The 24,671-nt window shown below is 32.7% G+C and overlaps 6 protein-coding genes across 7 annotated transcripts; 4 read left to right on the top strand and 2 right to left on the bottom strand.

Annotated features, from left to right (window-relative positions):
* The first annotated feature begins 85 nt into the window (after positions 1-85).
* On the top strand, positions 86-1,808 carry LOC114185469 (nonsense-mediated mRNA decay protein 2). The gene is made up of 2 exons (XM_028073203.1): positions 86-578; positions 868-1,808. The coding sequence occupies exons 1-2, from the start codon at positions 185-187 to the stop codon at positions 1,359-1,361; spliced, it is 888 nt and encodes a 295-aa protein (XP_027929004.1). The 5' UTR covers positions 86-184; the 3' UTR covers positions 1,362-1,808.
* Positions 1,809-2,648: 840 nt separating this feature from the next.
* Positions 2,649-6,226, top strand: LOC114185305 (heterogeneous nuclear ribonucleoprotein 1). The gene is made up of 6 exons (XM_028072962.1): positions 2,649-2,986; positions 3,147-3,187; positions 4,551-4,714; positions 4,803-4,905; positions 4,994-5,163; positions 5,267-6,226. The coding sequence occupies exons 1-6, from the start codon at positions 2,868-2,870 to the stop codon at positions 5,729-5,731; spliced, it is 1,062 nt and encodes a 353-aa protein (XP_027928763.1). The 5' UTR covers positions 2,649-2,867; the 3' UTR covers positions 5,732-6,226.
* A 917-nt stretch (positions 6,227-7,143) lies between these two features.
* On the bottom strand, positions 7,144-9,377 carry LOC114184786 (coatomer subunit zeta-2-like). The gene is made up of 6 exons (XM_028072094.1): positions 9,366-9,377; positions 8,538-8,697; positions 7,875-8,022; positions 7,692-7,769; positions 7,526-7,610; positions 7,144-7,289 (listed from the first exon to the last, which is right to left on the bottom strand). The coding sequence occupies exons 1-6, from the start codon at positions 9,375-9,377 to the stop codon at positions 7,230-7,232; spliced, it is 543 nt and encodes a 180-aa protein (XP_027927895.1). The 3' UTR covers positions 7,144-7,229.
* Positions 9,378-10,099: 722 nt separating this feature from the next.
* LOC114183231 (EPIDERMAL PATTERNING FACTOR-like protein 6) lies at positions 10,100-11,135 on the bottom strand. Its single transcript, XM_028070166.1, has 3 exons — positions 10,814-11,135; positions 10,560-10,621; positions 10,100-10,372 (listed from the first exon to the last, which is right to left on the bottom strand). Exons 1-3 carry the CDS (start codon positions 10,917-10,919, stop codon positions 10,136-10,138), a joined length of 405 nt encoding a protein of 134 aa, XP_027925967.1. The 5' UTR covers positions 10,920-11,135; the 3' UTR covers positions 10,100-10,135.
* A 3,998-nt stretch (positions 11,136-15,133) lies between these two features.
* Positions 15,134-17,738, top strand: LOC114182945 (IQ domain-containing protein IQM4-like). Its single transcript, XM_028069758.1, has 8 exons — positions 15,134-15,462; positions 15,685-15,796; positions 16,047-16,112; positions 16,253-16,341; positions 16,438-16,525; positions 16,700-16,930; positions 17,129-17,230; positions 17,327-17,738. Exons 1-8 carry the CDS (start codon positions 15,134-15,136, stop codon positions 17,726-17,728), a joined length of 1,419 nt encoding a protein of 472 aa, XP_027925559.1. The 3' UTR covers positions 17,729-17,738.
* A 3,045-nt stretch (positions 17,739-20,783) lies between these two features.
* Positions 20,784-23,227, top strand: LOC114183819 (protein IQ-DOMAIN 1-like). 2 transcript variants are annotated; one of them, XM_028070970.1, is made up of 5 exons: positions 20,784-21,034; positions 21,139-21,345; positions 21,792-22,019; positions 22,124-22,237; positions 22,354-23,227. In XM_028070970.1, exons 1-5 carry the CDS (start codon positions 20,963-20,965, stop codon positions 22,960-22,962), a joined length of 1,230 nt encoding a protein of 409 aa, XP_027926771.1. In that variant the 5' UTR covers positions 20,784-20,962; the 3' UTR covers positions 22,963-23,227. The 2 variants fall into 2 exon arrangements, with proteins under 2 accessions (XP_027926771.1, XP_027926770.1); XM_028070969.1 differs by having other exon boundaries at positions 22,351-23,227.
* Positions 23,228-24,671: the final 1,444 nt, after the last annotated feature.

Here is a 24,671-nt window from a genome sequence, read left to right as displayed (position 1 = left end):
ATTACAATTTAATTTTGATAAATATATCTCCATTTGATTTGTTGAAAAATGATTAGTTGAGACAAAGGAAATGGAGGGTATACATGGAATTTTCTAATGGTAGCTGTTATGTGTTTGATTTTGGACTGTTCACTGAAAGCATAAAGAAAAGGAGGGATTTTTATGGGCTGAAGAAAATCAAAGCATGGAGGTGGAAGTAGAGGGTGAAGATGGTTCCAAATTGGCACTGGTAAATGATGAAAAAACTGTGTTTGGACGAGGTTGTGGATTCAGCACCCACGACCGGACAGTTTCTCGTCGCCACGTGTGTTTCAAACTCCACCGTTCAGACTCAGACGTTGCTGATGATAATGCTAGGGTTTCGTTCGAAGTGATGGGGAAGAACCCCTTTTGGGTGTACGACGGAGAAACGCTTCGGTTCTTCAGAAAGTTTGAGAAGGGTCACTTGCAACCCGGAGACCGTTTCTGTTTCTCTCCCAACGCACCTCTCTGGTACTCTTTCACTCTCAGCAACAAGCAACCTCTTCCTCAGCTTAACCTTGACGAAATCAACATTTCGGAAATCGATCCCGTCAAAGGTATCACTGCCTTTCCTTGTCCTTAACATCCTCTTTCAATTTTTGTTGCTTTCGGGCTCGATTTCCCATGTGAATTTGGTTGTTGCTTGTGCTGAAAGGTTTATACTTTTTTTCGGTGGAAGGTTGTGTAATGTCCTGTGTCACTCTCCTAAGCATTCTTCTGAATACAACGAGTTTTGTTGGTTGAAATTTTTTAAAGAAAACATCTTTTTTTAATGAATCTCTAATTTTCACTAAATTTTATTGGAAACTAAACTTCTACGATGTTGTGATTTTGAAAAAAATGCAGAGTTTGGTTTTCTTGTGATGGGGCACGAGTTTGACAACTATCCTAAGGGGATGATTCGGAATGCGAAGAATTGGGAGTGGTTCCTTGAGGAACCTAGAAAGGATAGCGAAGATGAGGAAGATGATAGTGAGAAGAAGAGGAGGAGAATGAGGGGAAAACGAAAACTGGGTAAGGTAAATGAAGATGATGAATGGACTGGTGAAAGTGAAGATGATAAGGGCGTTGTTGTCAGTATGCAGAAAAAGAAGTTGCCCAGGTACTCCACAAGGTTAAAAGATAGGAAAGGAGGTAACAAAGATACCACCAAAGCTAGTAAAAATTCTAAAGGAAAGAAAACAACAACCGATGAAGAAGAAGAAGAAGAAGAAGATGAAGATGATGAAGATGATGAGACACTGAGTGGGTTCATTGTTGTTGATGAAGCTGATGATGATGATAAGGAGGAGGAAGATGAAGAAGAAGAGGAAGAGTTTGATGATGATGATGATGATTAAAGCCAAGAGTTTCAAACACTGCAATTGGAGCCTTGTAGAAGACACTGATTATTGCCAAATTCAACACCAACGCTCAAGCAAAAGGTGGAAGTGGGTATCAAAAGCAATCAGAACGTGACTGAACCAGATTCATGTATGATGCAGATTACAAGTACATGTCCAAAAGCTGTAAGAAGGATTAAGAACATTTGGATCACAGGTTTAGTTTTGAACACACATTTTCTCTTCAGCAGTGGGGTTTTCTTGGATTTTCTTTCTTTTTCTGTTTCAGTATATTGAAATTGTAGTGATATTGGTCAAAGCACAATTACTTAACCTTTGTGAAGTTACTTCAATCTGTGATGAGAAGTTGAAGAAAAGTGCACCCTTTGAGTTTAGTGTACTATAGAATTGTACCTGTTTTGTTATTTAAGAGAATCAGAACTCATCTATGGGGTTATCCATTAACTAATTTTCAGTTGTTTTTATACTGGTAATGATATTTTAGTGGGTTTAATTTAATGGTAGACTCACTTAACTACTTAAAAAGTCACACGTCAAAATAAAATTAAAAAAATAAACATATAAACACACATTTATAGTAAAATTAAATATATCATGTGTTGAAAATTAATTAAGCAAGTTGTTTAATATATAATTAAATACAGCGGTTATCACAGGTACATGTTTCTTACTACTTGTCTTTACCCTATTAATAGGGTATTGAAAAACTATTTATAGTGAATTTTATTATAAAAACTAAATATTGATAAAATAATCTCTCTAAAATTTATATTAACATCATAAAAAAAATTGTGTAAATAAAGGCAAATACTTCTTATTAATTTCTGTAATGTTGTTGTAATTATATATAAAAGCACTTATAATTCTCTATCAAAATAAAAAGTAACCATAACAAAGCATGTATAAAAATAAATGTTTTACTAACTATTATGATTATAAGTAAACATAATTCAAATATTTTATTATGGGTATTTTTTTTAAAAATTATGTAAAGTAAAAAATTGGTTAACAAGGGAAAAAAAGTGAAAAAGAAAATATATATATATATATATATATATATATATATATATATATATATATATATATATATATATATCTACATCCATGTGTTGCATAAGAAAACACTTGTCTTACATGCAGTTATTTGAACAGACAACATTTCCTAAAATAAAAAATAAAAAAATGGTAAAGTGTATTAGTTTGGAAATTTAAATAAATTGACCCAAATTTTAAGTGGCAGAATTAAAAGTTGTTTTATATATTTTTGCACCTTTTTAGTTTTACCAGGGCTTTTAGTGTGGAATTTTGTGTCAGGTGCAGTGGGTAAGGGAAAGCTAGAGGTTTCTGAACAGTTCAATTTCTAGGGTTTTTCACTCTGCTTTTCTTCATTTTTCAACAATCTGCGTTGTGCCATAGCATGTGCGATTATTCATCTTCTGAAATTGCACTATTTTGGGTTTAGTAGAAGGGTTAGAGAGTAATTCAACGCTGAAATTTTTTTCAATGGAGTATTATCCTTCTCAGCATGGCTTGCAATTCGAATCTGAACCTGGCGCCTACCACGGTGATGCCAATGATGAGCTCGCAAAACCCTCCCCCAATCCTCGTGATTCGTCTTCAGGGTTAGTTACTTCTGTAGTGGGTGGTGGTACATGTGTTTTTCTGGAGAAAGGGGCTTTGCAGCGTTAGTTTTTTTCTTGCATGTTCTTCGCGCCACCCTTTTTCCCAATTACACTTCTTTCGTGGGTATTTTGACGATTTGGTTTTTTCTTTTTGTGTTAGGAAACTTTTCGTTGGGGGCATTTCATGGGAGACTTCTCAAGGTATTCTCACTTCTTCTCCATAAATTAAATTTAATATTTTCCTTTTGGAGTAGAAAATTTATACGAAGGGATTTTTGTTTTCTCGTCCATGCATGCCTGTTCTTAAATTATTCAATGAAAAGAATCGGAGGAGCACTTCTGATCTACTACTTTATTTGTCACTCATTCATTCCATTCTTGCTGCATGCTTGGGTGTTTTGTTGCCTAGTTTTCGTTTTTTGAAACTACAGGCCTCAAAAACTACCGTGCTCACACTTTTTGGGTCCTATCTATGTCCTGAATTCCAATTCCGTCTTCTGCAAAAACCGTCTGGGCCAGCCGCGAGTCGCTGGTCCAGTGGGCTGGTGGGGACCCATGGCTGGACCAAGAACAAGACTTCACAAACTCAAACACAACTAACAATTTGTTTTGTGAGACTTATGGTTAAATTGTTTTATCTATTCCTAGTTTAAAATTATTGCGCCAAACACTATCTGTTATGTCTAAGATATATTCTGAAGTTATTTTTTATTGCCTCTGAATCTTCCTTTTTGATATACATTATGATTCTTGATTAAAAAAAATTACCTTGACAACTAAAGCATACACATGCACGAGTCACAGTCTTGTTATCAGTTGAAAAATACTACCTGGGTTAGGTGAGGGAAATGAGTTTTCGACAGGGCTTCCTGTTGTGCAGCTATAGTGCCAGAAGTTGCCACAATAATGGCCGCTATTACTGCTTCGGTGGCTGAAAAATGCTCTGCTTTGCAAATCTTTTAGCTGCCTAAGACAGTAAGGCGCCACACACACATCCCTTCACTGCTATACCAGACCTACAGAGTGCTATCGGTATTAGTTCAATTATTAGAAAAGGCCATTTGTGTCCATACTGTTTGTAGCCTGTTTGGTAGTTTTCAGCCCTTCTCAGTTTTTTTTGAACATTAATTTCTGGTGCTGATTGTTCTATTATGGTGATTTTATAGGGACTTTTGAAGAGAGTCTGAAGTACCGATTAAGAGTACTTAGTTGAACCTGAATATGGCCCTGATCTTATTTATCTTGTTCGTTGAATATATTTTATAGGTTGTTATCTGATGCAAAATGTTATTAAGCATTACAATTATAATGTGGATCAGAATGTTTTTGTAGAGTTTTTCCCCTCATCCTTGATTTATGCCATGCATGCAACTCAAGCACAGTTTGTTTGATACAAAAGACTGTATGTTATTATGTTAATTCATTCATTCTCTGTTTACTTGTTATTTACGTGTCCCTCCTATTGGAGTGAAGAATACTGTTCGAAAATAGAGGATGGTTGAACCTATATTCCTTTATGTATATATTATCTCATTCTAGCATGTGTTTTCTTTTTGTTTGTCAGAATCATTTTTTAATTACTTCAGCAAATATGGAGAAGTAACAGATTCAGTAATAATGACAAATAAACTTTCTGGAAGGCCACGTGGCTTTGGCTTTGTAACATTTGCCGATTCAGCTGTAGCAGATGAAGTTTTGGCCCATGAACATACCATTGATGGCAGAGTGGTAACTTCTTGTTTCGAACATGTTGGCTCAAACATTGTAGCAGTGCACATCCTTGCCCCTGATGACAAATTCAATTTTGTTTGATCAGGTTGAAGTGAAGAGGACAGTCCCTAGGGAGGACATGGAAGGAATTGGAGTACTAAAAACAAAGAAGATATTTGTAGGGGGAATACCCCAACTTTTCACTGACGGTATAGTGAACCAGATGCCCTTACTCTTCTAGGTTATATGGGAATTTGTGTGTTCTGTCTTCTGACTACTGGATTGTGTACGTTGTAGATGAGTTGAGGGTATACTTTTCACCTTATGGCGATGTTGTTGACTGCCAAATTATGTTAGATCACAACACTGGGCGATCTAGAGGCTTTGGATTTGTAACTTTTGACAACGAAGATTCAGTCGAAAAGGTATTTTCAGCGGGAAAAATACATGAAATTGGAGGCAAGCAGGTTAGTGAAACTATTGAAGTTACAATAGGATATTCTTATTGTGCTGCACATAACCTGATATTATTTTTTTCTTTTGGATACCCTTTTCTGACTATAAATATAGGTTGAAATTAAGAGAGCTGAGCCGAAAAGATCTGGAGTTGATCACATCAGTACCTCACGAAAGTCATATGGTGGTTTTAGCAATGGAATGGATGGATATGGTGGGAATAGCTCTAGAAATCGTAATCATGGAAAAAGAGGTGGACAGTATACAGATCCTGGAATGAACGGCGCATATGGCTATTTTGAGGGAAGCTTTGGCGGAAGTGCTGCCACTGTTTATGGTGGTTATTGTGGATATGGTTATGGCTTTGGATATGGTGGACCGATGTATTGCTATGGCGGCTATGGACTCAATTCTTATGGTAATCCTGGGGTTTATGGTGGCGGCACTATTTCCCATGGAGATGGTAATGCATATGGAAGAAACGGTAATTTCAACCGCAACAGTGGCTATGATGGTGGGAAAGGAGCTGAGAAGGACGATGGTCCTACAACTGGAAGGTACCATCCTTACTGGAAATGAATTTTGCTATCAAGACAGAGTCGGCAGACCGTACAATGCTCCAAAAGGTATGGCTGCGACAGCAGTAGCACCCTCCAGGTTTGATGCAGATATAATTCATTCAGATGAGAAGTTGGGAAACAAAAGGTATATATGTTATTGTATCTAATGGATTTTGCAAAACTTTCTTGGAGTTTCTTTGATAAGGACTAGGCTGATTTCTAGAAGCGTCATATATGAAAGATCCCTAGATGCTGGTAAAAATTAACTACCAGAAGCAAAAATCACACACACAAACACTTAGATTTCTCGCTACAAATATGTTAAGAATCAGGTTTATTCAAAATCCCCTCGGTGGAAATGGGTATACTAGCTGAACATCGTTGGTTCTAACTAGGTTTAAAGGGACTTTGTTTGATATGACATAATTTAGGAGTAAACTTATATTTTTGTACATGTTTGAAATGCTTTTTTGAACTTTTTCTATATTCTGGTTGAAATTTTTGCCCTTTTTTACATCCACAACCAGTTCTTTACTTATCTCTTGTAACATTTGTATCCATATTTTATTAACGGGGCCCCGTCTACTACACGGTTTATGGATGTAACAAATGAAGTGTTAAATTATATTATATTATATTAAATAATAATCGAACGCAGTGATATATAGTGATAAGATAGGAGCTAGAGAATAACAAATGAATGTTTGCATTTAATGAGATTCACAATTTGTCTACAAGTACTTTTCAATTCTTATGCACACCCTGCTCCACTGACTGAATGGAAAGAGTCAATTCTTCAGACGCAAATACGGCGCCGTTGTACTAAGCTTGTAAGCTTGTGTTCTTTACCACTACCAACATTTAATTATATTTTGCATCTGAGTGGAAGCTAAAGATTTAAGGATTTTATGCAAAAGAAAATTGATAAAGGAAGCTTAATTGTAATGATTAATGAAATTGAAGCATTGCATAGTTAAGAGTACAAATTTTTATATTCAAAGTTAACTAGTAAAAGATTTCAAATATCATTGTACCTGACAATCAAGAATTAAAAGTGCTATGATTTATGCTCTTAGCGTATTTAATTAAATTCTTAAATTTAAGTAAAAAATTGTCGAAAAGTGAAAATATCAAGTGAATCATAGTGGTAAGATTGAAAATGTAATTAAGCCACTTTTTTTGTTCCACTTATCTAGCATCCAACGTCGATTAGCGCCTCTGTCCCACTTCGATTGTGAATTGTTTCATCACAAACCAAAAAAAAAAATATTGTAGTGAAAAGATTTAAAACTTTTATTACAAAATAGATTATTTGATTGTGAAAATTTTATCAGTTTAATAGTGTATACTTTTATGGTTGAATGGTTATTTAAGATAAATAAAACCTCTTCAGTGTTTTTAAAAGAACAACAGAACTAAAGAATGAAAAAAAAAAAAAATCAGAGTTTAGTACGTTAACTGTCTAGATACTAAAAAGTCTAGAATGAACATAAAAGAAACTCCAGCGCATGCAAAAATCATTTTAGAAGGGTTCTTGTCAAATGTTCTCTTGCTGTAGTCCAGGCTTGACTCAGTGTCTGCAATATCAGAAATTTACAATCATCAGATTGAAGATCAAAGCAATATGTTGGTCTTAACCTAAAATTTGTCCATCAAAATTGATTTTTCAGTAACAAAATTAACTTTACGGAAAAAAGTGTTAAATAATAGCCTTCAAAAGTAAGTTTAGTATGAGGACTAAATGAAACAACCCTGGGTCTGTAATGTAAAAACAGTATGTGCGAGAAAGAAAAGAGAAAGAGTGTTGCATTACCTGCTCAGTCAGGGGGGATTCGGCATCCATGCTATGGGAGGTCACTTTTTCAGCAATAAGCGGTCCATTTGTTTCTAGTATCATCCTTCAAGGAAGAAAACCTCTAGAAAATAAATAAAATAGTTGCAGTATCAAAAAAGAAATGTGACTAATAACATATGCATACCCTCCATCCACAATCTCATCAAGGCATAAAAGTATAAGATCCAAGTTTTCAAGCGCCTCTCTTTTGTCAACATTGTTCCTGTAAATGACATAAGAAATAATAGGAGAGAAGACAGAAGCATGATGAGTAAAATGCATCTGTATATAAAATCTAGATAAAAAAAGAAAATCCAATCTAAAATACCTTAAGAGAAGCGTGATTGCATCAAAGAAACCCTGAAGAACTGAAGCTAAAATGATCTCATTTTCATCATCCCCGCCAGTGACAAAGAAATGGAGATCTTGTACAAATTTGTAAATAATGACATTGCTGTCGAGTAATGTGATCTCAGCTAAAGATGATGTGAAACGACATACCCCCGTTACCAAAAAAACAGGATAAACACGAGTAAAGACTTCCACTTGGTGGTAAATGACAATATAAAATAATGATCAAAAGAAATCTCTTAAAGCCACACTCGAAAGAATAACCAATATTTTATATATCTCAAAGTTCACTGACAAATTGTTCAGTCCAACATTCTGACAAAGTTCGTTCTTTAGTTCAATGATAACAACAAATACCAGTACAAATAGTTTTGGCTATAGAGAATACTGATGTTGGATGCATGTTGATATGCCCAAAAGGAAAAGAGGAAAAATCAAGTCTTAAGAAATCACTTTTGAAACTGAAAGTAAGAAAGACTAACCATGATCCAAAAATATTACATAAACAAACAACACACTTTAACATATCTATCTGCGTAACATATAACCTGCAATACCTACGATATGCCAGTATCCTAGCATCGCATTTAAAATCATGACTTGGTTTTGTGATGAGTGTTTGTGAAACTCTGATGCTTACCTTCTGTTCGAGCATTTGTCTTAACTGTCTTACTGAACACAAACTTCTCAAAAGCAATCTTTGAGCTGTTAGTTGGCCAGTCATCAGAAAAATACCTGACTGCCACACGCTTTCCCTCTGAATCGAGAAGAAGAATATTCTTTATCAACGGACATGAGGCCTACAGATAAAATGTACCCACAACTCATGAAAGGAGAGTTAACACTATTATATAATACGTGCAGCCCATACCTTACTCAAATCAGATTTCATCATTTTTTTATCACGTCATTCCATTCATTAAGGAAGATACGCACTTTTTTTGTTTTGTTTTCAATAATCGTTCTCATTCATTGTCCGATACTAGTTCTCAATGGAATGAATGCTGGTAACAATAATAATTGATATACAGAGTACTCATTATCCCCGAGAATCCAATTAAGCCTTGCAGTATTCAATTGTGACTAAACAAGAGAAAAACGAATCTCATTCTTATTTAATCCATTCTGTCAGTACTGTTTCCACTTTTGCAGGTACAGATTCATGAATTGATGCTATGTTGGTAAAGTTTACGAGATAATAGCACTGAATAATATGAATCTGAAACTGAAACAAGCACAAAACCTCGAATCCCAATATACATCATTTTCAATTTCTAAATCTCTTTCGGATTCATATAACTAAATGGAAAACGAAAAAAAGAAAACAAGAGATATCGAATATTGGTTCAACCTTCACGAATCCATAGAAATAAATAATGTGAAATAGTTGATACTGTTAAGTATCAGTAATTTTCTGGAATTGCATTGTGATTAAGAATAGTATGAAATGAAAAACAGAGAAACTTGCCTGGGTAGCCATTTCGGAGAAACAGAGTCAGTTACAAAATGCGGGACTATGAGTGTGACATATAATTCAGATTTGATTTGAGATACAAACTTGCTAAACAAAAATATTGGTAATATTATAATCTATAATAACTAAAAAAAGTTGATATAGTGTTTATATATATATATATATATATATATATATATATAGTTTAAATTTAAATTAATGTACACACAAACCCTGAAAAATAAAAATAAAAATGTTACGAACAAATTGATTTATTTTTCAGGCCAACAATTAAGTTTATTAAATCAAAAGGAAACTAAATAAACTTTAAAGGCAATAGTGTTAATAATTAATTGCCATATTTTTGAACATGAAAGTTAACCCACTTCAAAGACTTGTTTGAGTATTTATTAAAGAAATTTATTTATCAACTTCCTCGTAAATACTTTCAAAACAAAAATAATAATAAAGTTTTTAATTTCAATTTTTTTGTTCTTATTTTTTAGACGCAACTCTTAAAAATATCCACCCAAACCCAAACATCCCCAAAAGTATTTTTTTTTTTAAGAATATTTGATAAAAAAGATCGGTCTGTACATTGAATAAGTTATAATTAAGATGTGCTGTAAATAATGGTGGCTCCACGCTACATTAATAAACAATAAATATGAAGGTGAGAGAGAAGTAGGAGATCATTGATTATATTTATATATGAACCAGAAGTATATTCATATTGAATGGGTATGAACAAGAAGAACAAACAACAAGCACATATATAATATTCATCAGGGACTGTAGAGTGAAGGACCACATTTGCATTTCCAACTCTCTGGCTCATAATTTGAGTACTGCAAACCCAAATTACTGTTTCTGCTGCTGGTGCTGGGAACTTGAACAGCTTCACATGGAGTGCAACCATAACACTTATGCTCACAACTCGGTGGAACTGACCCTATTTTCCTCATTCCTATGTTGTATGTTTTTTTCATAGTATCTGACATAACTTCCTTGTCCATTAGACCCTTTATCAAAGGAAAAAAAAAAAAAACACATTAGTACTAGGAAGTCTGAAACTATATGCAAAACAGTATTCTTTTTTGCAGCAATTCAAAATCTTTGAGACAACTACTTAACATGTTAACTCTAGGATACCAGAAATCAGCATCCATCTATGTAACTCGAAAATGGAAGAAGGGTGACATGATATACCTTTTCTGAGTCTGCAGTATTCTGTGGTGAAGAAGACGTTGGTCCTGGTGCCTCTTTGGGGCCTGATGGAGCATACACAACAACATAGTACAACAAGAATGTAATAGTTAGTTGTCAAAGAACACTGTTCACATTTGAAAAGATCTACATGGACTGAGAAAAGTTGAATATCATGAAGATATAATTGCTGATCATGATTAGCACGTAATGTTAACAAGTCAAACATAAAAACAGTGTGTAGTTTAACTAATAACCTGCATTGGACATGGTATGAGAAGGAGGAAAGGATCTTCTTGCTGCAGATTCCCAACTGGTTATTTGTAGAGCTAGCAGAAGAAAACAGCATAATGTTACTTTCATTTTTGTATTTTCAAAACAGCAAATGATGAATGTGATGATGATGATGATGATGATGATTATGATCTTGGTTCTCCCTTCACAACAAGAGGCAAGAATTGTGAAATATAAGAAGGGGAGAAAGGGTAGCTAAGAATTGTAATTCCCAAAAAGATGAGAGATTTTGCTTGAGAAGCAAGTGATTTTGCTTGTTTTGACACTTGAGTAGGTGCTCTAAGACTAGTCTATCTTTGTTACAATGAATCTTAAAGTAATGCAGAATATATGGTGATGTAGTAGTACAGAATGACAGCACCCATTTTGGGTCTGAAAACACCTGCAACACTCTCATAATTTTTCTGATATTTCGTATTAAAATAATGATTTTGATATCTAGACTGCAGAGCCATTGTCTTTTAGTGATGCTTTAATTTCATGGCCATATACGGAAGAAAGAAATCGATGGCAGGGTGACAGTTATTATGCATATAAAGGTGGAGCAGAAGAAAAAATAAATATAATATACTTCACTGTACCAGTAGTATTTATTGACTTAGTTAAATGGATATATTAATATAATATATTATTACTCTGCTTAGAGTCAACTTTGCAGGAGTTAGTTGTTGGGAAACAGACAAATATCTTCATCAAGATCCAAAATTTGGACCATTTCTTTAGAAGACATTAAATTTGGGTGTCCCTCACATCTTCTGCTGCCTATTTTTTCACATAACAGGTTGTAGTTTGAATGTCTTTGGTTATGAATGTCTTTGGTGTTGAATGTCTTTAGTTTTGAATCTGAATAAGGAAACATTTGAAAAGTCTACAATTTATTCTGATTCAATTCAGGAGTATTATGAATAAGTGGATCATTTCACTAATTAATTTATATATATAATGTAAAGTTAAGTTATGTATTATTTAAAATTTTAAAATTAAATGACATTTTACATTATAGTTTTTAAAATAAATATATGAATGTTCAAAACATTAAATTTTAGATGTTTAACTCAAATTTATATAAATATTTTTTTAATATATTATTGACTATTCAATAATTATATTTTAAAACTTTGTGTTTCGTAATTTTTAAACCGTTAACAATGTAATTCTTACTTAATCTAAAAGTAAACCACATATTAAGGTTAACCCGAACTTATCTATTTCAAAAGAAATAGCAAAAAGTATAAGATAGAAAAGATAACAAAAGATACACATAGTTTGAGATTTTCTTTTTAGCTTTTTGATTTCTCATTCTCCGATACATATTTTATAATGTTTATAGTAAATCGAATTGTTATGTGTTTTATTCAATCACGAGATTTTATTTCCTTCTTTATTAGTTACTTAATAAAATATATTTTCCTTAATTATTTTTATCATCCATTTTGAAATCACTATTAAGTATAATGAAATGTTTAGGCTTATTTACTACTTATGAAAATGAACATTAACTATATATATTGCATGATTAACTTGGAAATGTTCTAAATATAAAGGTTAATGACATGAATGTCTCATCTATAAACCATAACTCTTAATATATTTATATTTGAAACTCCAAGTGTATTATATTCTCTATATATAAATGTATTAACTTTGAATCTCTAACCAAAAAAATAAGCCAAAAATGGTAGAAAAGAGTTGAAAAAACAATAACAGAATAAAATAACAATATATACTACTTAATTAGAATAGTGATGGACTATTGAACTGAGAATATAAAGTAATTAGAACCTAAAAATAAAGTGAAGTGAAAAATGGGTTCAAAATCCATCAAATTGTTCAATAGTCAATTAAAATTAAATAAAAAACGGTGCTGGCGAATAGTCTAAGATCTTTCGGAAAAATGATATTTTTTGCTTTGACATTATTTTAAAAATTTTAATTTTAAAATTATATAATATCATGTAATTTAGTCACTAAGAAAAATAGACATATATTCCATAAGAATTATGTAATTCTTTTACAAATAAATATTTTTTCTTGTAGAATTTGTTTTTCCTATCTCATAACAATGTTCACATTTTTTTTTTCTTTACCATGGAGACAATATTAATACACACATACTGAACATTATAAATTATGTTAAAAATGACTACAACTCTAATTATACAAAATACTTTTAAAATTATGTATACTCCTCATAATTATTCATCGTAATATATTAAGTTTTAATATATTATTAAATTAATTATTTACTCTTGTTTATATAAAGCAATGTATTTTCTCATGTTTTCAGCATCATTCATTTTATTTATATGCAAAACTTTAAACTTTCCATCTCCATTTCCATCAATGGAACCATTGGTCTTAAACTTCCAAATCAGAGACTCCCACTTGACAGAACAACAATGAAAGCTTTTAAAAATTATTTTATTCATGGAATATCTTTTATAATAATTTTTAACAGCATGATACTTTTCTATCACTTCATCCTCATGATTTTTTTTTTATATAAAAAAAAAATGTATATTACCCCATCTTTTAGCATATCTGAATGCAACACGCTAATCCATTTTTCTAAACTTGTGACATCAATTGTCACCGCAATGCACCTATGATTTGTGCATTGCGTGTTGTTGTTAATCACAGATATTCCATTACGCAGAGGGTCATTGATGTCACTGCGACCACTTTTAAGAAGGAAGAGCCATTTTTTTTCATCTGAGTCTCAGACACAAACACCAATTGGTCAACTTGTCCTTCTCTTAAACCACATGAAATAGATGGAACAATTTAATAACCTTAATTACATCAAATTAAAAATTGGAACCATGATAAACCAATCTGTTTCTGCTGCTATAAATGTAACTACATGGGAACACCATGAGCCACAGCCAGAGTGTTCCATTTGGTGACATTCATAGAAACAGTTACCGGTGTATCCTCTGTGCTGTCACTGTACTTCTTCTCGCCATAAACATAATCGAGGTACCTTCTACCTTCTTCTACTAGCTTTTAGGTAGCTATGTTAGAACATTATCTATTCTTAATTTATACAAGGATTTTGTTGATATGGAAAGAAAAAAAAAATTGTTTCTAAACAAAAATCCCATGTATTAGTAATGGTATTAACCATTATTAACAAAAGAGAATCCTTGGAACTTGTAATAATGGATTGAAGAACATTTTGCATTTCCTTTTAGCCTTCTATCTATATATAAATATGTATTTATTAAAAGCATGCACAAATGACACATACATTGTGTTAGGTTTTTTTTAAGAAAAGGGATTTCATCGGAGAGATCGAGCTGATTTTAATTATCAGTTCTAATACTACTGTATGTGGAGAAAGGGTTTCATTTGACCGATGAAACCTGAGTTTAACTACATAAGGCATAGACGTCACTCTCAACCCAAAATCTTAAGACAATGGGTTTATGGGTCTTGATCCTTATATGATGCTCCACTTTCTCATTTCTAGTTAACGTGGAACTTAGACTCAAACTTGAATTTCGTAAATCAAGATGTTAATTTGGACCGGTTTTTGTTTTTGAAATATAAGCCAAAATTTATAGCCTTGACTCATTCTCTTTCTTTCAATTCTCCGCGTGAAGCCAAACTTTTCCTTTTTCACTTCTGCTTCCAAGACGTACAAAACCATGTACGGTACGGTATACTTTTTTTGGTTACATATATGGTATAAATATACACATGTAAGACACCTATTATTCTACTATTCTTCATTATCGTATACGTATACAGTATATTGTATGAATATTGAATGAACCCATTCAAACACCTCGTGGGTTCAGCAAGTCGCAACATCTTTTTTTTTTTTCTATTTTTTATTTACTATTCAAACTAACTCAATTTTATGGGACCATAAAGTTATACATAATGTTTTCTCTTAATTTTCTATTCAAACAGAACCGAATTTTCAATTGTCCACATTTGTCTATGACATACTTTGCGAAATTGAATCTGTCTAATGAATGAATCTTCCAAACTTGTGCAGTATATAAGACTCTGTGAAACGCCATTTCAAAGGCTACACTCTGCTGCATACATGAAACTATAAACAACCTCACTTTTTAATACCAGGTGAGTCATTTCTCGTTCTTCTGTTTATGTATATGATTTTGCTATGTGTACTTATATAGCTATCCCATGCATTATCAATATTCACGTATAAGTATCTTGAACAAGTTGTTGCATTGAGTGTGTCACTGCTAATAATTAACATGAATATACTGGAAAATGTAAAGCACAGTGTTGCAGATTTTTGCATAGGAATGGGAATATTTGCGGTAAACAAGGAAGGAGAAGTCACAGTGAGCTTCAAGAACGAGATAAACTTGAATGATTTCTTTAAGCCTGATCAGATAGCTGATGCAACTGCTGAAAAATCTACGAGTTTGAAGAGAAGGAAGGTTGGAAATCTGAAGCTCCAAACCGCATTCTCGTTCAGATATTTGTTCAGCAAACAAAAACCAGAACAAATGTTTTCTCCAAAGTCCTATGATCAGCTTGAACTAGCAGCAATTAAGGTTCAGAAAGTCTACAAGAGTTACAGGATCAGAAGAATTCTGGCTGATTGTGCAGTTGTTTGCGAGGAGCTGTGGTTTGCTCAATATCCAACTCTATTATATTCTTCTCATTTTGAGCTAATATTTGCATTTAATGCTACAAAATACCACTTCTTGCAAAAACTATGCAGTTTTAGCCTCTTCTAAGGATTAAAGAACTGTTTTAGTTAAAAATAGAGATTAAGATGAGTACATTTTTAAAAAGAACAGTGAACTTTAAAAACTACTGTTCTAAGTTTTTTTTTTCTCTGGTTCAGGTGGAAGGATTCGGTGATTAATGCTAACAGGTGTTCTATATCCCATTTTGACTCTGATAAATCAGAAACAGCTATTTCAAAATGGGCAAAGGCTAGGATGATGGCTGCTAAGGTATTTTTTAATTTTAGAAGCCATAAACTTTAATCTTTTGACTAAGGAATATCTTTCTATGTACTTTGCTTCGATATTTGGGCCCATATTAGTCTTCTTTGAACCATTTTCATTGTGATGTACTTAACATAATTTGACCAGGACCAGAGAGACGTATTCAAAGTTTACCATCTCTTTTAAAAAAATTTCCTTTAGGATCTTGTTGAATTTAATGACAACCACTATACTTTTTTCTTTGTTCTGTTGTTAGGTGGGAAAAGGTTTGTCCAAAGATGATAAGGCACAGAAATTAGCACTAAGATACTGGCTTGAAGCTGTAAGCTCATCCGTCTACATCTTGACTAAAACATAAATTCATTTTTTCTAAATATAACAGTTTTTCCTTTGTTTTGTCATTATCCTCTTAGAATCCAAAGAAGCCAATTAATCAAGGCTATGATTTCATATATTTTTCAGATTGATCCCCGTCATCGATATGGTCACAACCTTCACTTTTACTATGAAGTCTGGTTTCGTAGCCAGAGCGATCAGCCTTTTTTCTACTGGTAAATTGTTAACAGTGGAATGCTAAATGCCTTAGTCTGAAAAAAATTGAATCCTTTTCTTTTTCTGATTTCTTAACTGTATCTTGGTGAACGAAGGTTGGATGTTGGAGATGGCAAAAAAGTGGATCTAAAAGCATGTCCTAGAGAGAACTTGCAGAACCAGTGCATAAAGTACCTTGGACCTGTAAGTTGTTTCACTAAATACCATACACAATTTCACGTATGATAACACTTGTACTAATTCTATAATAATGCAACAATGGCATCTTGTTACGTGACATTGATACTGGTGAATTGCTGAATTCACCTATGATGACTTTGTATTAAAGGTTTCAACGTTGTTCCTTGAATTATGCAGAAAGAAAGGGAAGCATATGAAGTGATTGTAGAGAATGGGAGGCTTGTTTATAGAGAGAGCAAGAACCTTGTACACACTACCGAGGAATCCAAGTGGATCTTTGTTCTTAGCTTATCTAGAATTTTGTATGTTGGGCAGAAGAACAAAGGCCATTTTCAGCACTCCAGTTTTCTGGCTGGTGGTGCAACCATTGCATCTGGAAGATTGGTTGTTGACCATGGAATTCTTCAAGTATGCTGCAAAAATCTGTTTTATTTCACAGAAAGAAATTGAAGAATGGTTCTTATTTTAAGAATGTGATATAACTAAAAGTTTTAATCTTACAGTTATATACGAATGCCAAAATCAAAAGTTCAAAACTTTAATCTTATTTTCAGTTTTTACAATCATGTTAGTTCTAAATTGATCTTCATCTTACATCTTACGCAGGCTATATGGCCATACAGTGGTCACTACCGTCCAACAGAGAAAAATTTCATGGAATTCATCAGCTTCTTGGAGGAACACAAAGTGGATATGACAAATGTAAAGGTGAATTAAACACTATAAAAGCATGTTACCCCTATAATAGAAGCATGAATTTGGCGAAGCATTTTGTAATAATTTGATGGTGGTTGTCTGGTGCAGAAAGATGCAGTGGATGAAGATGTTCTTCCACCTTGTGAAGCTGGCAATGATGAGAAGCTGGGGTTTGAGTACATGGAAGGCAATGTGAGTGGCAGTGACTCTTCCACTGCTAATAATAATAAAGGTAAAGAAAAAGTGGAAGAAGAAGGTTCAGTAGCTGAGAACAAGCCAATGTCAAGCAAATGGAGTACTGGAGTAGGTCCTAGGATTGGTTGTGTGAGAGAATATCCAACAAAATTCCAAGTTCAAGCACTTGAACAGCTCAATCTTTCACCCAGAGTGAACCAGGGAACATTTGCAGGAAAAGCACCAATTCCTTCTCCAAGACCAAGAACTAAACATATGTCACCTAAGCTTGTGAACATGGGACTTCCTAGCCCAATGCTACATGGACATTGTTGAAGTGCATGCATGCATGGTGGACACTTGTTTAGTTTTTGTATTAAAATTTGGAACATTAGTACATATTACAATATTATATATAAAGGTCACAAAGGAGCTAACCCAACACCTTTTTTGTTTTCATTTGGGTGAGTTAGTTTCTGTTGAATTATTTTTTGCCCTACCCGTTTATCCGTTAGTAGTAAGGGTTAGGTTAATAGTCCATTCTTGTGTAAGTCAGATCACATTTGCAAATACAGCTATTTTTTTATCATCTCTTGATGTGGATTCGATCATTGTTAGAGTATTAGCTTCATTCTGTTTTCTATCTTCTTTACGTTATTATGTCAGAGTAGTTTGTGAGGAGAAATGTGTTCTTATCAGCAATGAAAACACGAAATGATCATGGCTCTCAAAACAAAGAACAAAGAGAAATGTGTTCTTAACACTCTTCCTTGTCCAGCTTCTATTGATCCTCTGTACAAAATTTGGAAATAATGCAACAAGATTATGTGGATGGATACTGCTTCCAACATTTGTCATGATTTTTTTGGAACTATTTTCTCATGTTGACAAGTTTTGTATCGCTAATCTGCAATAAGAACTTCAAAATTGCAAGCAAGGTGACTCAACAATGTCTTACAAGTGTTTTGAAAGAACTTTCTCCGTATATTACAGTTCTTGTTCTTCTCCATTTAACTTTAGTTTAATCTTGAAGATTAAAACAAACAGATGATTATGTTATAAAGTTTCTTTGCAACATTATTATATTACTGATACACTCCGAAGTGACCATATTTTGAAAACTACAGCAAGTATATCACAATACTTCGAAATCCGATTAAGGTAGAACCAAATTTAAGAACTCATCAGATCTCAAAATCTGATTTAGTAATTTACTTAATTTCAAGATGTGATTAAGAAGAAACTTCTCAATTGTGAAATTCAATTAAAAAACTTACCAAACTTTGGAATCCAGTTAAAGAACTTATGAGATCTCAAAATCTGATTTAGATAGTTATGGAATTTTGAAAAAGAAAAAGAAATATATATATATATATATATATAAATTTTTTAGTTAATTTTTTAATACTTTGTTCTTTTATTAGTTTTTTATTTTTTAATTTATTTTAAAAGGTTATATAGAAAATATAAAAAAAATTAAAAAGAATATATATATATATATATATATATATAATTTAATTTTGCTTCTATTTTTTTTAGTTTTTTTATTTTATTTTTAATACCTTATTATTTTGATATATTTTTTTAATTTTATTTATTTTTTAACTTTTGTTTAATACGTTATATAAAAATAGAATTAAAATAACATAATTAATTTATTAATTAATTAATTTTTAAATATAATAAATTTAAGTATTTTTAATTAAATTTTATATTTTTATGAAAACAAAGTAAAATAAGATAAATCTCTATCACAATGTTCGGTTGAGATAAAAGTTAAATTTTAATTAAAAAGTGCAAAAGTTTTGATTATTATATAAATAAAAGTAATTTAATAAATATTAAATAAAAATATTTAAATCTATTAATGATTTGAGGTAGTTTTATTTGTTTTTTTAAGAAAAAAACTTTATTTTTACCTGAATTACATTGAATTTTGTATATTCTCCGAATTTTTAAATTGTATTTGATTTTTTTTAAATATTAAGAAAACAATAAATTCAGTTCATTTAAATAAAATATTCACTTAATTTAAACAATCAATTATGATGAGGATTACAAAGTCAGCATACAGTACCAGGTTTAAAATATTCATTTTTTTAAGATGTTATTCTAATGCTTTAAAATCTATTTTAATAAGGTACTGAGATTTCGTGTTATTCAATATCGAGTTTCTTGGTTATGAAGAGTTTTCTGAAAAATCCATGCCCATTAAAGATAAAATAAAATTATAGTTAGCCTTAAATCTTGTTTTCTTAATATTAAAAAATAGGTTAAAATACTTTTTTTTTTTCAATTTTCATCAAGTTTTGTCAAATAAGTCCTAATTTTAGTTTTGTGTTCAAATAAGTCTCAATTTTTGTCAATTTTATTCAATTAGGTTCTTTTTTGCTAACACCATTAAAATCATTAATGACAATGAACAGTGAAGGTCACGTGTCACTTTGTGATTTTTTTAATTTTTTGAACCATATTAATAAAATTAATTGTAACTCACATATAATAATTTGATATATAACTTTAATAGATGTGTATAAGATAATATTTCTTTTACTTTTTAAACTAGAATAATTATTTTATGAAACAATTCAATTTATATTAAAGTTAAGTCAATTTTTTTATCTAAAAATTTTACACATACTTTATATCTACTATTTTATCCTTCCATTTCACTCTTTATTTTACAAATACAAAAATTAAGTTTTCTTAATAACCAAAATATATTTTCAACTAGTACAAGTGTTTCAACTTATAAATGCTAACTCTTAGATCGATTCATTGTAACACTATTTTTTATTTGAGTGTTATTATTATGATTTGAGAGGGTTTTTTTTCTGTCATATCTTTCAATATTTGACTTGACAGTTATAAAAGGGAAAGTGTTGTTTGATATAGTTTCTCAAATTATTTGGTGCCAATTAGAAAATTAAGAAGTGAGAATAATAAATATTTGGTGTCATATCTTTTTATACACATTGATCTTGAGTTCATGATTTTTTTTAAGAAATTTACCTTGTAAATTGTTGAATATTTTATCTTCTTTTTCACACAAATAGTTTTAGTTTCTTATTATAAGTAATTAAAAATTATTTTAAGATAATCAACAATGAAAAATAATTGATTATACACGTATGTCATTAAAAAAACCGAACTAATTGGACCATTCCTAGAACTAGTTATTCAAGAAATCTGTTAAGAAAAAAGAGTGTGGGCCTTGTTATATTGGGCCTTATTCTAATGGGCTGGGTAGGTGTGCGGTTATGTCAAGAATCCGCGGATAGCTAGTGACAAGTGTCAAATCGGAGCGTGCGTGGGAAATGAAGAAAAAGGTGAGTTTTGATTTTTAAGTAGGAGGCTCTAGTTACCGTTATGATTTGATTTCATGATCTTTTTCTTCCACCAACACACATTCAAATTTCAAAACTTTCTTCTCTCTCAACCTTGCCTTAATTAACCCAACAACACTCTCTCTTACACACAGCTAAAACCCCAAAATTCTCTCTTTCGCAGTGCTCCGCAGCAGAAACTAAACTTCTCATACCCTTCGGCAAAAACGGTTACTTTTCTCCAATGGGTGCTTCGGGAAAGTGGTTCAAGTCACTCATTCCTTTTCGAAAGACCTCAACTTCAACAACTGATCAAGTAAGTGGAGTAACCTACTATTTTTGTATGTGTTTCAGTTTGGTGTTTTTGCTGTTGTTCACTGAGTATGGGTAATGTAATGTAATGTAATGTGTAATAATCAGGAGAAGGGTGGTGAAAACAAGAGCAAGAAGAAATGGAAGCTATGGAGAGCTTCTTCAGAAGGGTCCACCGTCAAGAAAGGTGGTGAAACTGCTGTACCTGATTCTTCCTTTACTTATGCAGTGGCTGTGATGGTTCCCAAAGATTTCAAGCTCATCAAGCAGGAATGGGCTGCCATCCGCATTCAGGCTGTGTTTCGAGCCTTCTTGGTAACTTTCACCCTCATGGATGCATTAACCTACAATCTAAGCTTGTTAGTTATGTTCTGAGTTCATGATTTCTAACATATCTTGAATTAGACCCTGGTTTATGATAGATGTGACCCTGAATTTTGAATCTCCAATTTAGGATAAAGAAGAATTAAGATTTAGAACTTGGGAATTGGAACCTCCGGATCTTGCACGTGCAAGATCCACCAATAGATCGAAATAAATAAGAAAAGGAATGCATGTGTTTTTATGATTTCAAATAAGTTCAGAGCGATTCTAAGCTCAACCCAAGTGAAAAGGAATTTTAACATTCCTGGTCAGCTTTTTTAGTGTCTCTAATGAGTTGGAAATTATGAATGTGTCTATTGTGCTTGAGTCATTCTCTTCTTACCTTTGTTTTATTTTATTTTTCATGTCGACCTTTACTCTGTTGACACGTTTTGCAGGCTAAACGAGCTTTGAGGGCCCTGAAGGCAGTGGTAAGGCTGCAAGCTATTTTTCGAGGCAGGTTAGTCAGAAAGCAAGCAGCCGTCACTCTGAGGTGTATGCAGGCTCTTGTTAGAGTTCAGGCACATGTGAGGGCAAGGAATGTGAGGAATTCTCCTGAAGGGAAAGCCGTGCAGAAATTACTTGATGAGTATCGCAACCTAGCTGATCCTTTTAAGCAAATTGAGGTTAATGATTTGCTTCATAATTATGTAACATTCTCTAATCATGATTTTGAGTTAATATATTAGGAGATGCTAACATGTAGCGTTGTTTCTGTTATTGTTATCAGCATGGATGGTGTGACATTCCTGGAACCATGGATGAAGTTAAAGCAAAGCTAAGAATGAGACAAGAAGGAGCTATCAAGAGGGATAGAGCGATGGCATACTCTCTGTCCACACAGGTAATGAAGTTGGGAAGATTTGCTTTGAAATAAGCTTGTTGCTTTGGTAAGATTTTAGTAGCTAACAACTCAAGAAATTCATGTGGTTCAAATTTAATTTTGCTTGCATGTAGCAGTCAAGACTGGTTGCCAGTCCAAATGCCAATAAGTTATTGACTCCTCTGAAGCAGCACAACCTAAGCAACAAGAGCTTAGGATGTAGCTTGTTAGAACGCTGGATGGAGGCCAAGCCTTGGGAGAGTCCAAATTACAGGAAGAGTGAAGACATTGTTCCTGCTTTTCAAATAAGAAAGAATGGTGTGACATCCAGGATTTCAGCAGTTAAACCTCTAATAACTAGCCAATCCACTCCTTCATCTTCGGCAATAAGCTCTGAATACATGTGTGATGATAGTCCTGTGTCAACTTCTTATACAGCTGGATCTCCATCTTTTCCGTCCACCAATACTGTTCTAATGGAAGCAGCAGAGGAAAGAGAGGTTCATCAACCAAGCTACATGAATTTGACTGAATCAACCAAGGCTAAACTGAAAACTAGCAGGAGTTCTTCCCAGAATTCAAAGAGTCTAGCGATGGAGGAGTGTGTGTCTCACAGCACAACCACAGGTTTGATGAATGGAGATTTTAGAAGCAGTTCTAATTCTGACCCTTCAGTTAACGTATGGAAGGATTCTTGTGCAACACCTCTGAGAGCAAGTTATCAAAAACGACAAATTCGGATATGAGTTTCTGTAACAGTGGCAACAGCTTGTTGTCCATTGCCACTTTGACTGATCGAGATGAACATGAACATGCGTGCAAGTTAGGATAAAGGGCTAATTGACCGTGTAGATAACATAGGTGGTTTTGTTTTTTGTGTGAAGAATGAAATAGCAACAAACTAGTACACTATTTTAATCTGTATGGTGTTTACATACTAATATAAGCATAAGTGGCTTCTCTGTGTGAATTATATAACTCTGTAGCTTAATATGAAGACAGTATTATTCACCTTTTTGAAACTATCAATGCAGTATTTTAGCTTCCCACAATTTAGTGAAGTCTTAGACCAGTGCTCCTTTATCTATATACTATGGAATTAACAACTTCCCTCCTTCATGAATTTGAATGTTTTTGCCCCAAATAATAAATAAGAACAATAATATGTTACAGCCTGTAATATTGTCAGTTGCAGGCTTGGTTGCTGGGCTTCAATTGGGATCAATACCCATCTTAACATACTACATGTTTTCGTTGCTGGGCTTCAATGGGAAAAAAAAAACTATTAACTAATTAAATCTAAACTTAATATTTTTGTTTTTTCAAAATAAGCCAATTTAAACACATTTGCTATCTTGAGTAGCAGTCTTGCAATAATACTGTGCTGCTGGTCAGTGTGTCCTATTCTGCATTACTACAAATTAACATTTGACAGTGTCATTCATTGGTAGTCTGATACAGTGACATCTAATCAATTTTATATGATATCCAATTAGGTATCATTAAACTTTTTACAAATAAAAAAAAAATTAAATGTCACATAAAGATTAATCAAAAGTTAAAGTTATTATAATCTGTACTAATCTACACATGAAATTCAATAAAGTACTACTGTTTTTTTATAAATTTGAAAATGTAAATGTCACATAAAGATTCATTTGAGAGGTGGGACCATTTTGAAGGTGTAGTCTTAAACTATGTAATAAATTTTCAATAAACCACTTAATCATTTCACTTTGTTATTTAATATCTTCAACTGAATCTATCATAAATAGTTCTTTTATTAGTTGTGGACCAAAATAAAAATCATGTTTGTTTTTTTCTGCACCAGTAAACTCCATGGTCGACCCAAAACAGCAGAGCAGTAACTGTCAATACGATGGGAAGGATGCAAAAAGCATCAATTCAAGATTAGAGAAGTGTAAGTAAGCTTTATTTGACAAAGCTTATCTCCACTTAAGCAACAAGAATAATATAATAGCTAGTTAAATCACGTGGTCCAATTCATAATATGTAATGATGCAACATGCAGTATGGTCCAGTTCCAGTCAATCATGCAAGGACCACAGTTATTACCGTCACAATTGAAGCATCTCTGCATAATTTAACTGCTAAAAAAGAATGGTAAAACAGACACAAACAACGTTAATGAAACATTTTGAGTGGCAAAGAGACCAAACAATGGAACGGTTCAAAGGTGAATTCAGAGAGTATTAGTTTGACTTGTGTACATTGCATGGTGTACGTGCACAAGACGAGGCTGTTGTTTGTTATAGTTATAGGGTTTCCACGTGAGAATATGCGCTAACAAAGGCAAGAAATCAGGATGCTACCAAAAGTTGTAAAAAAAATTTGAATGTCATTTGATGGGATTCTCAAGTGAGGGAAAGAAAAAGTGTGTGACGCTTTCTTCAATTTGGAGTAAATGTGCAAGCTTCCTTTCATGGGGGATTGC

The sequence above is a fragment of the Vigna unguiculata genome, chromosome 5, assembly GCF_004118075.2.
Source record: "Vigna unguiculata cultivar IT97K-499-35 chromosome 5, ASM411807v1, whole genome shotgun sequence".
NCBI classification, from domain to species: Eukaryota; Viridiplantae; Streptophyta; class Magnoliopsida; order Fabales; family Fabaceae; genus Vigna; species Vigna unguiculata.
The sequence above is the reverse complement of the archived record's forward strand: the minus strand, read 5'-3'. Positions and strand labels throughout refer to the sequence as shown.